Source organism: Stegodyphus dumicola, chromosome 4 (genome assembly GCF_044657685.1).
Source record: "Stegodyphus dumicola isolate Sdum_Otavi_A_Nest chromosome 4, ASM4465768v1".
NCBI lineage: Eukaryota > Metazoa > Arthropoda > Arachnida > Araneae > Eresidae > Stegodyphus > Stegodyphus dumicola.
Window position 1 is genome coordinate 188,573,719 of NC_140771.1, and position 12,877 is coordinate 188,586,595.

General features: G+C 36.4%; 1 protein-coding gene across 1 annotated transcript; it reads left to right on the forward strand.

Moving 5' to 3' along the window:
- Window positions 1-10,882: 10,882 nt before the first annotated feature.
- Window positions 10,883-11,821, forward strand: LOC118203810 (ATP-dependent DNA helicase PIF1-like). Its single transcript, XM_035376103.2, has one exon. It carries the CDS (start codon window positions 10,883-10,885, stop codon window positions 11,819-11,821), a length of 939 nt encoding a protein of 312 aa, XP_035231994.2.
- The last annotated feature ends 1,056 nt before the right edge of the window (window positions 11,822-12,877 follow it).

The window sequence follows — 12,877 nt, forward strand, 5'->3', positions numbered from 1 at the left end:
AGGAAAGGCAAAGGTTCTACAGGATTGCAAGCTCATCGTTTGGGACGAGTGTATCATGTCCCACAAAGCCGCATTCGAAGCATTAGATGTCACCATGAAAGACCTCAGACGGAACAATGACAGAATGGGAGGCGTCGTAATGGTTTTGGCAGGCGATTTTCGACAGACGCTACCAGTTATTCCGCGTGGAACGAGGGCAGATGAAATGCAGGCCTGCATAAAATCTTCTTACATCTGGAATGGCATTCAAACACTTGGATTATCGACTAACATGCGAGTTCATCTCAACGGTGATCCCTCTGCCCAGCAGTTTGCAGATAATCTACTGAAACTAGGAAATGGAGCCCTTACTTCAGAAAATGAAGATGGATATGTAGCGATGCAAGGCATTGGAAGGATTGTGACTACTGAAGAAGAACTGAAAGAGTCTGTGTTTCCGAATGTGATTCACCACTTCACTGATCACGCATGGCTGTGCGAAAGAGCAATTCTTGCCCCAACAAACGAAGCCGTCAGTGTTATCAACAAGGAACTTTTACAGAACTTACCCGGAACTCTTCATATTTACAAATCTATAGACACGACATGCAATATTGACGAGGCTGTCAACTATACGACAGAGTTTCTCAACAAATTAGAGCCACCTGGAGTACCCTCCCACATATTGGACTTGAAGGTTGGAGCACCGATAATTCTCCTCAGGAATCTGGATCCGCCTGCACTTTGCAATGGAACAAGACTTTCTATCAAGAAACTGATGCCAAATATTATAGAAGCCACCATCATGACCGGACATGCTGCAGGCGAAGATGTGTTTATTTCAAGAATTCCTATAATCCCTTCCGATCTCCAGTTTCAGTTTAAGCGTCTAAAATTCCCTGTTCGTTTGAGTTTCGCGATGAGCATTAATAAGGCACAAGGACAATCTCTCAAAGTTGTAGGGATCGACCTCCGTAAGCCGTGTTTCTCCCATGGTCAACTGTACGTGGGTTGTTCAAGAGTTGGTAATGCCGATAATCTACACATCTTAGCTCCGAATGGAAGAACATTAAATATAGTTTATCCCGAGGCTCTCTAACGAAAAGGACAATCTAACGAAAATTATTGCCACTCTCCACTCTCCCAAACTAACTCTGACTATCATGCTTTAAATAGTGATGTTATTGTTTAGTGCTCTCTTGAGAGCATGAGCAATAATCCGAATGGTGCTGCCGTACCAACAGACATTAATCGGTCAGGGGCCCTTGCGACCCCAGCCCGAGCTCCACAAACATACACAAACACTCTCCTCTTCTAATTCATTGTCATATAAATTTAACTTACACTTAAATTAAAAATTTAATTGGTTCTTAACTCCAAATTTCCTGTAAGCAGGATGTTTTATTTCATCCATGTTTTCGTTACTTTTTATTTTTTCTGTACTGTACTCTCTATCTTTCCCTTTCAACTCTTTCCTATCTTTGATTTTGAATTTTTTATGTTTACTTTTCTTTATACTTCAGACCAATGATTATAACCACATGACTACGGTTTCCTAGCATGTGCTAATATGAGGTCTGTTCTCATTTAAACTAATTTTTTAACAGATGGCTCATGGTTAGGATATATTGTTCCTTTTTATCGACGGGGAATGTTGTGTGTGTGGGGGGGGGAAGAGAGAGAGACAGTCTACATGTCCTACACTACTATTCCTGCGCTATTCACTTATCTGCATTTTCTAAATACACGGGCAACGCCGGGCGGGTACAGCTAGTAAATATTAAACTTAACAATCACGTTCACTCATTAATTCTTTGTTTTCGCGTATTGTCTAAGGTTACTTCTGATTTCAAACTTATAAATGCGTTACTTGTTATTTTACGCGTCACTATTGTTTACGCGACTTTTACAATGAGCTGATGTATAACTAATAATTCTATCCAAAAACAAAATGTGCAACGGGATGTTAACAACCTATGAAGTTTGCTCTCGTAGATGAACTATTTGTGTATTTAGCCCCCAGAAACTAGCTACAAAATTAGCTGGCTGAATACAAATACGGTAGGCTACCGATTAACCGGTAGGAGAGATTAACCGTAATTTTTTCTAAAAGCGACATTTCATTTGTTACTGAATGATGAGCCACCCAGTTAGGATGGTGGTTAGCGACGCTGATTGCTGTAACGAAGGACCAGGGTTTGAATCCCGGAGAAGGCATGGATGTTTTTACCGCATGGAGGAACTCATCGTACGGTATAGGGTCTGCGGGACATGGGGGTACTCAAAATATGGAACGAGTAAAAAGTCCTCTTAAGAGATTAGTGGTAGTAGAAAACCTTCGGACCCGTCTCCCCCCAGGTTGCACCCATTTAGAATTGGGGGCCGAACTAAGCAAAGTCATACTGTCACATGTAGGGTGCCCAAGGCTCTTGTCGATAGACGCAATAACATCGCTCCTTGCCACCAGGAATTCCGCGGGCTTGGTCTGTTATCGGACAAGTGGGTTACTCAAAACAACAACAATGATGAAAGCTATTTTAAAGCACAGAAACAACGAAATATATAAAAAGGAAACACAGCATTGTTATATTATAGAGGGTTAGCCTTCAGAGGGGGGAATTTTCTAAGGTGAAGTAGTCCTTATTTATATTACTCAAGAACAGAACCACGAGAAGACAAATGCCAAGTCTAATCCCCGTAATTTGAATCAGGATTGAACTACCGACATTAATCTAGTCGTTTCCTATAGGCATATAAAAGACTAAATGAACTCTACCCAAAACATTTCTAAGCGAATCATGTGGATTTGAAGTCTAAGATATGTTCCAAACAATTTTGTAGATATCGTTGATTAATGCCATTTTTAACATCGTTTTACAGTTTCTAATGTTACATATTCTTCCATTTTTACAGCGTATTCTTTTTGCTTTAAAGACTGGTTTAATTTGTGTAACAAAAGGGATTTCATTCCCAAGGTTAAGTTCCTGTTATTGACAGTTTATGCAGTTTTTTTGCTGCTGCATGACTAACCGAGGATTTCTTTCTCAGTATTTTCCATAGCTTATCGATTCTATCATATTTACTGTATCATTTGAACTCGCTAAATTATGTGTTACGGTACGATGAACGGTTAGTGGAAAATATCAACGATAAACACCTACAGAAAATAGAATTCTAAGTAATACCACACATTCAAGGCGACTCCTGTCTGTAAGAATGCAAAATGAAGACACCGGCTAGGGCAGTCATTTGAGACCGAAATTTGCTGTATTAGTGATAATCGAACAGCGATAAATGGAGTAACAAATACATACAAAAAGTGAATGCGGATACTCACTTTTTGTCTGTATTTGTTACTGCTTTATTCGCTTTCGAAAACTCACACGCAATTAATAATCCCACCATATTTCCGAGCTTGAGATTCATAATGTAGAATTTAAAAAAAATCATTTTCAAATAATAAAATATTTTCACAGTTAAGAAAAAATAAATTAATGTCCAGTGTAGGCACAGTTACATTAATATTTCATGAAATATCTAAGAAAAATGTTTTATATTTTCCCAACTGTATAAATCAGTTCTACCCGCTTATTAATAAATAAAATTATTTCCCGGAAATTAGCTATTCCCTTGATGTAATTTTCACCTTCGACGACTTCTGTATATCATCTAATCCACTAAACCGAATCACCATTTGGAATCGACAGCAAGAGGAGGAGAAATGAGTCTTCCAACACGGAAACGATTTTCCATCAAGGAAAAACCTTGTATAACGACTGGCACCTGCACTCCTGCGACCGAGATAACGATGGAGGAAGAAAACTTCTGCGTCTACTCAGTGACACAGAGGTTCCGACGAAAAAGAGGTCCTCGTTGCCGCCCTAAGTATAATTAGGGAGGCAACGATCGTGTCATATCCAACCATTAACGATCTAAGTCTTTGCTCTTCGCCCTCTCTACCTAATGGCAGCAGTGTCCTATCACCACTCCGGCGTCTGATAAAATGGGCTAGGACGTGATTTTACTCTACTTCCAGAGATTTTTTCTTGTTTTCAACTTAGGTTATGCATGGATGCACGTACTGGTCAGGAAAGACAGGATAAGTAAAAGTGATGTAAGTCCAATTGCCTGAGAATTAATATTTTTATAGAAGTGAGAGAATTCATTTCGTAGCAAAACAGACGATATTTAATTATATTAACTATTTTCCTGCCAATATTCTAAACTGGAAATATTTATGAAAAATTTTTCAAAATTAATCAGCTTCCTGATTTTATTTAAGATCCTTATTTATTTCAATTATTCTTTGAACAAACCTGTTTCTGAAATAATTTGGTGGTTCAGAAATAAAATATTTATTTCCTAAATTGATATTTTTTGCCATTTCTGATTCTTTACAAATTACATGAGAAAAAATCCGTAAATGTATTCCATACACACATCGTAACAAGGAAACCACAGATACATATCAAAATATATTAGTTTCCAAAATTATCTATTCTCACTTATAATATAAAAAACTCGAAATACACTAAAACGGCGGGAAAATCTTACCTACTGGAACGGCGGTAAGGGATCATTTTAACCCTTCGATGAAAGTACTGAAATAACAACGGTAAAAAAATTTTAAATACCATACATTGGCACAAATATGTACTCTATATGTATTTAATAATTTTTATTTAATATCACATGATAATTTATTGACTTTTTAAAATACTGTAAATGCATCGAGTACATGGCGATCAATTGGATCATACTACAATTACTCCAACAACTCATTAATTTGATATAAGAATTGATTCCAAATAAATGGTTTCATAAATCAAAACTAATGTTAACTAAAATAAAACACAATTTATATAATAATATTTTTATGTACTTACTCGGAGGATGAATCACTCTCTAAATCCAGATATGATAAATGTTCTCTGATGTTTCAGTTATATCATTATATGTGTTGCTTGCTGAATGGAGTATGCAAAGCATTTCGTTTCAATTCTATTTAATGTTTAAAATATTAGAGATTATACATATGTATTAAGAATTAATGCAGTTGATACAAAAATAATTTTCAACAATTTTCCAGTGCATTTTCCGCACACAACATTGGAACAAGATGCACAATATTCTTGAGATTTGTTTCCATTGCATCTCTCTACTTGACGCTTTTTTCTCTTTATATCCATTTTCGTTTCATGTGTTTTTTCTGAAGACTCAGGAAGGCTCTTTGGGAGTTTTGAAGCCATATGTACCACTCTTAACTCCTCTCCTAATTTCGGTAGAAAATCTCGCCTGTTCATGGTGTCCTGTTACATTTTTATAAACTATCCAGGCGTTCAAAGTTGCGTGATCTAAAATATTGAAAAATATATGTACAGGCCATCGTCTAGAAGCCGATTTAACTGAATGTTTTCGGCACATCTGATCATGAATATCCACACCATACTTTGTTGCGTTGCAAAATGCTATTGAATTGGGCAAATTCTTGAGACTGTCTTCAGTTTTTACAGTAAAACGTAATGAGCTCAGTAAAAAGACGCTTTTGTTTCTTTTGCCTTGATAGATGGTAAGTGTGATATGATCATATTCCACTATTGTCGATGAATAAAGATTACTACGCATATTTTTCAAAGATATAGGAATTTCTTTTCTGTTCTTTTTCCCTGTGACGACCATAGTTGTATTTTTTGATTTTAACATTTCTGCTAATTTAATACTAGTAAAATATTTATCCGTGTTAATATTCCTCCCTTCATTTAGACATTTTCAGACAAACGTAATTGAGGATTTGCTGTTTCATCTTTTCCTAGATAAGGAAATGCATTCAAGAGGTATTTAGTATCAACGTCGACAGATAACCAAAATTTTATTCCAAATTTGTCAGGTTTATTAGACATACATTGTGTAAATCTTCACCTAGCTTTAGATGGGAAAAATTGTTCATCGACTGTAATATTTTGCCCTGGCCGGTAGCACGTTTTGCAGTTTTCAATAAATTTGTTCCACATTTCTGATGCAAGAGCAAATTTATCAGTCTGTAATCGAGTAGATCTTGTGGAAACGATTTTTATGGTGATCATCGAACCTTAAAAATCTTTTTATTTCTTTGAATCTATCTCTTGATATAGTTTCTTTGCAAAATGGTATTCCCCGCGCTTCGGACGACAAGGAATATAAATCTAAGCTCTTTGCTTCTATTACTCCTATTACAATATAGCGACAAAGGCATCTAACTCAGCCAGAGATAACTTCCAGTCTTAATTTCCAAGTTGCCAATAAGCTTCGGAGTCAATAAATTTCTTTATATGCAGCAAGATATTATCATCAATAAAAAGCTTGAATGCACTAGACACTTTTCCTCAGAAACACGACTCTTTACAAAAGATGTTGGTCCTGCTGGTTTTTTTTAGAACATTATAAGCAGGAACACTGCCTCAGATTGAATTTTTAGAATTTATTTCATTCGATATAGTGTTATCAGGAGCTGTAGAAACAGTTTTGTAAATACCCTGATCCGTTTTTGCCCGTTTTTTTCTACTGAGGTCTTCTTCGTCTACTTCGCTGTCCTCGAATTCACTAATAGTTGTGTCTGGAATTCATCTTCAGTTTCTATAGAAAAATTATCAATTTTACCTCTGTCAGACTAATTTTCAGATAGCTTCTGCAACATTTTGTAAACATTTCTTCATCCGTAAGGCCTCTTTTCCACATATTAGACATATTTTGCAAAAGCTGAAAAAAGTAGAAAAATATCAGACTATCAGAAAACGATAGGAAATATATTTTAGCATATGATTCTCTTAGCGTAAAGGAAAGGTGATAATGACCTTGACGGCAGAATTCATATGTACTGAAATACTGATTTGGGATTACCAAGAAAATATCTGTCCTAATTGTTATCCCCTGCAATAAGTAAGCTCAACTAACAAACGGGAAATACATCTGTAAAAAAAAACTATTTCTAAAAAGAAATGTAAGCATGAAAAAATTTCCTTGCAGTATTTCCTTCAAATGAATAGATAATTGCAAACAAAGGAACAACAAATTATGTAGACAATACAAAGTACTGAGACCAACCAGGTTTTTATTCCTCTGGGAGATAGTATGAATGCAATCGAAAAATTCTTACCAGTGAATGTTTTTCATTGGTTATTTGACAATGCCTCGAGCAGAAGCAGGGATAAAATTAAAGGGCTCAAAATGACCCCCGTCCGCCGTTCTAGGAATGCAGGCCAATATTTCAAAAACTAACAAACCTAGAATGCTGAAAATTGTTTTACAAATATTTGTTATCTATTTAGGAAAAGTCAAAAATTTCCAAACGATTTCTTCCAATAAAACAAAAGTAATCAACGGTCAAAAGTGTTCAGAAGTCAAAATGACCGCCGTTCTAGTGTTAAAAGACCTGTTCAATGGAAAGACCCTTTAGGGGGAAAAATCCCCATAAATATGAAAGCGTACTAAAGCTGTTTTGTGAAGAAAGTAGAGTTGAAATAAAACGCCGTAGTAAAATGTTGATAAAAATGAATATTTGACAAACGTAAACTTTTAAAAGTAATTTAGAATATGATCTTTTTAACTGGTCCAGACATATTACAAATCTGTAGCATACTGTCAATGCGATATTACTTAAATTCACAAGGCGAATATTTAACCCTTCTCCGAATATATTATTTTTAAGCCACGGAAGTCTCTAAAAGAATTTTTGTCATGCATTACTCCTTCTAAAAGAATTTTTGATTTTTCTTTATATGATTAAAATTAGGAGAGCTGGCCTATTTATGAATTGAAAAATTTTTGGTTTTCAAGAAATTATAGTATAGATTTCTTTGTGGGAGACGGTAATTACCGACAATCTATGGAAATAATATATTCACACGCATTGTTAAAATTCAGCTTTACACAGAAATATAAGACTTTATTTTGATACCTGCGGGCACTTAACAAATGTTCACTTGAACACTTGGAAAATGTATGTTTTCAAATATTCCTTCTTTCCTGCACCGATGTTATGTCCATATTCACAACCGCAGGTGAGTATGTATCATATTTTTGACATTCTTTGGGTGTAAATGTATTTATGCTAGCAATTTAAGTTCGAGTTGCCTAAACATGTAAAATGAATATTGCATCTTTTACCATGAGACAAATGTGCATATGAAAGCAAAATTTAGATATTTTTTTAAAGCTTTTAACCCTACCTATATACGGATTCAATATTTACGCATATTTTTATATTTTTAATTTTTTAATGCATTGGGCTGCTTATATTTGAATGTTCTGTTTTGTTTTTTGGACTCTGTCTGCTCAAAATAATAGCATTTTTAAAAAATTTGTTTAGGTTTGTGATGCTAAAATTCTGCAATTTTTTTCAATCCTTTCTTCAGCCTGTAGGGTTTCAACTGATAAAGATATAGATTACTTTAACTGTTTTTCTGAGATTAATTTAAGTTTCAAACTTGAATTTATGTCTTTGTTGGTTCAGAAAAAATCCGATTTACTAACTTATTTCAGTGCTTCAAAACTGTGATGACGATGCAACGAAAGATGTAAATTTATTATTTCGTTTTTGTTTTTTGACATTTGTTGTCCCCTGTTTCTTGCAGTTTCACATTTTTTGTAACCTATTTCTTGCATTACATATCTATAATAATAAAAGCAAGTGTAAGTCTGTCTGTCTGTCTGTCTGTCTGTCTGACCGAGCTCTCCAGCCAAATCTATGGCACGCAGGGACCTGGAATTTTTTATACGGAAGCACAAAGGGGCTGGCCACCAGACCTCGAAGCCCGATTTTCGATTTTTGAATTAGAAAAATTTAAAAAAATTATTTATAATTAATTAATCACGGTTTTTTTGACTCACTGATATTATTATTTGTTTTCAAATAACGTTCGATTGTAACAATTGATTTCTTTATTCTAGCGTTAGTTTGCTGTTTTGACGATACATTAAATCGATTAATTACAATTCATTTCTTTTTTGTAGCTTTAGTTTGCTGTTTTCATGACACATTAATTTCTTTTTTTTTTAAACTTTTTGTTTCTTAATTAATATTATCGTGGTGGTTTGACTCACTGATCGTGTTGCTATTATTTATTTTCAAATAACGTTCGATTATAACAATTGATTTCTTTATTGTAGCGTTTTCTTCAGTTTTTGTAATCATTCTTCTGTTGGTTGCTTAACTTTTGCTTTTCAGATTTTAGAAGAAATATGCCGCAGCCACCTCGAAAAAAGAAATGTTTGGAAAATAAAAATCGACAAGAGAGCGATACCCTCGCCAGTTCTTGAAAGAGACGCAGACGGGACAAGACGGATATCCACTGTATCGTCGTAGAAGCCCTGCAGATGGAGGTTTTACAGCAAGCATCAATCTACGAGGATCAGAAGTTTCGGTGGACAATGCCTGGATTGTTCCTTACTGTCCACTACTATCCAAAATTTTTAACGCACATATCAACGTTGAGTACTGCAATTCTGTCAAGTCCATAAAGTATGTATGCAAGTATGTCAATAAAGGATCCGACATGGCTGTATTTGATGTCACCAGTGGAGCCAATGAACTGAATGAAATTCATCAATATGAGATGGGAAGATACATTAGCAGCAATGAAGCAGTGTGGAGAATACTCAACTTTCCAATCCACGAACGTCATCCCACAGTCGTTCATCTAAGCGTCCACCTTGAAAATGGCCAGAGAGTGTACTTCACTGAAGAAAATGCTGCTGAACGGGTCCAGACACCCCAGGAAACAACGCTCAAATCTTTCTTCAAGCTGTGCACCCAAGATAACTTTGCTCGCAATTTACTTTACAACCAAATTCCAAAGTACTACACATGGAACAGCAGGAACAAGAGTTGGAACCGCCGTAAACAAGGACAAATTGTTCCAGAAGAAACAGGAATCCGGTCTACTGATGCTCTTGGCCGTGTCTACACCGTCCATCCCAACAACTCCGAATGCTTCCACCTTCGCCTATTACTACATGAAGTTAGAGGCCCAACATGATTCACGGATTTGAGAACCGTTCAAGGAAGAGTCTGCAACACTTTCAAAGAGGCCTGCCAACTTCAAGGACTTCTGGAGAATGACGAACACTGGAACACGGCGTTAGAAGAAGCAGCTGCATCTCGATCACCCAAGATGATGCGTAATCTGTTTGCTGTAATGCTTCAAACGTGCTCCATGTCGGGCCCTGAACAGTTATGGATGAACCACAGGGAGAACCTGTCTGAAGACATACTGCATCAAGCAAGGATCCAGCAGAAGAATATGGACCTGGACTACAATGACATCTTTAACAGAGCCCTAATCTACATTGAGAACAAGATAATATCTCTAGGAGGATTGAACCTGAAAAGCTTTGGACTTCTCCAACCTAACAGAAACAGCGATTCTGCCATTTCCAGTGAAGTAATTAGAGAACGAAGTTATAACATGGATGTGCTCGCAGCTTATATACAGGAGAATGAGCCTAAATTGGTCCAAGATCAAAAAGAAGCCTTTGACAAGATTACTAGAGCAGTTTTTGATAGGCAAAGGGGTATATTCTTTTTGGATGCTCCAGGCGGAACCGGGAAGACGTTTCTTATCAACCTTATTTTGGCAAAGGTGCGGCACAGAAATGAGATTGCCCTGGCTGTCGCTTCATCCGGCATTCCTGCTACACTCTTGACAGGTGGTAGGACTGCTCACTCGGCGTTCAAGTTACCCTTAAATCTGACAAGCACAGAGACTCCAACGTGTAACATCCCAAGGAATTCAGGAAAGGCAAAGGTTCTACAGGATTGCAAGCTCATCGTTTGGGACGAGTGTACCATGTCCCACAAAGCCGCATTCGAAGCATTAGATGTCACCATGAAAGACCTCAGAACAATGACAGAATGGGAGGCGTCGTAATGGTTTTGGCAGGCGATTTTCGACAGACGCTACCAGTTATTCCGCGTGGAACGAGGGCAGATGAAATGCAGGCCTGCATAAAATCTTCTTACATCTGGAATGGCATTCAAACACTTGGATTATCGACTAACATGCGAGTTCATCTCAACGGTGATCCCTCTGCCCAGCAGTTTGCAGATAATCTACTGAAACTAGGAAATGGAGCCCTTACTTCAGAAAATGAAGATGGATATGTAGCGATGCAAGGCATTGGAAGGATTGTGACTACTGAAGAAGAACTGAAAGAGGCTGTGTTTCCGAATGTGATTCACCACTTCACTGATCACGCATGGCTGTGCGAAAGAGCAATTCTTGCCCCAATAAACGAAGCCGTCAGTGTTATCAACAAGGAACTTTTACAGAACTTACCCGGAACTCTTCATATTTACAAATCTATAGACACGACATGCAATATTGACGAGGCTGTCAACTATACGACAGAGTTTCTCAACAAATTAGAGCCACCTGGAGTACCCTCCCACATATTGGACTTGAAGGTTGGAGCACCGATAATTCTCCTCAGGAATCTGGATCCGCCTGCACTTTGCAATGGAACAAGACTTTCTATCAAGAAACTGATGCCAAATATTATAGAAGCCACCATCATGACCGGACATGCTGCAGACGAAGATGTGTTAATTTCAAGAATTCCTATAATCCCTTCCGATCTCCAGTTTCAGTTTAAGCGTCTACAATTCCCTGTTCGTTTGAGTTTCGCGATGAGCATTAATAAGGCACAAGGACAATCTCTCAAAGTTGTAGGGCTCGACCTCCGTAAGCCGTGTTTCTCCCATGGTCAACTGTACGTGGGTTGTTCAAGAGTTGGTAATGCCGATAATCTACACATCTTAGCTCCGAATGGAAGAACATTAAATATAGTTTATCCCGAGGCTCTCTAACGGAAAGGACAATCTAACGAAAAATTATTGCCACTCTCCACTCTCCCAAACTAACTCTGACTATCATGCTTTTAATTCATTGTCATCTAAATTTAACTTACACTTAAATTAAAAATTTAATTGGTTCTTAACTCCAAATTTCCTGTAAGCAGGATGTTTTATTTCATCCATGTTTTCGTTACTTTTTATTTTTTCTGTACTGTACTCTCTATCTTTCCCTTTCAACTCTTTCCTATCTTTGATTTTGAATTTTTTATGTTTACTTTTCTTTATACTTCAGACCAATGATTATAACCACATGACTACGGTTTCCTAGCATGTGCTAATATGAGGTCTGCTCTCATTTAAACTAATTTTTTAACAGATGGCTCATGGTTAGGATATATTGTTCCTTTTTATCGACGGGGAATGTTGTGTGTGGGGGGGGGAAGAGAGAGAGACAGTCTACATGTCCTACACTACTATTCCTGCGCTATTCACTTATCTGCATTTTCTAAATGCACGGGCAACGCCGGGCGGGTACAGCTAGTATACTATATTACTTCCTTTTTTCCACTCTTTCTGCAATTCAATGTACAAAAATTAAAATTCAGCTTTATTGATATATATTGCTCATATCTACCAAACATAATTAAATACTATTTGATAAATTTTTGGACAACTTTGAAAGGATTGATTAATTTAAAAAAATTATTAGGCTTTACGCTGAAATGTATTTTCCCCTTGTTATAAAAGAGTAAAATTTCAAAAAAAATTAATTAAATTTGAAAAAAAAATTATGCTTTTCTTTCTTTGACTAAAAATAAATCTAAATTTTATTTTAAATATTTAAAATTTTTCTTTTGGTTTCAAAATTACACTTACGTACAAAATTTTAGCCTTTGGAGCGATTAATTTCTTGCCAAGGTTTTTTTAGTTTCGTTAATGAAGCCAAAATGGCAAACCTGTACCTACCATTATGTAACACCTGTAAAATTTAAACTAGAGTGTAATGAGAGTGATAGAAGTTAATGATTACTTTTTCTCTGTTATAAATAGGTTTTTCAACTATATCTT

Coding starts and splice junctions, on each gene's coding strand:
- LOC118203810 (XM_035376103.2), top strand. CDS start 10,883: ATGGTTTTGGCAGGCGATTTTCGACAGACGCTACCAGTTATTCCGCGT.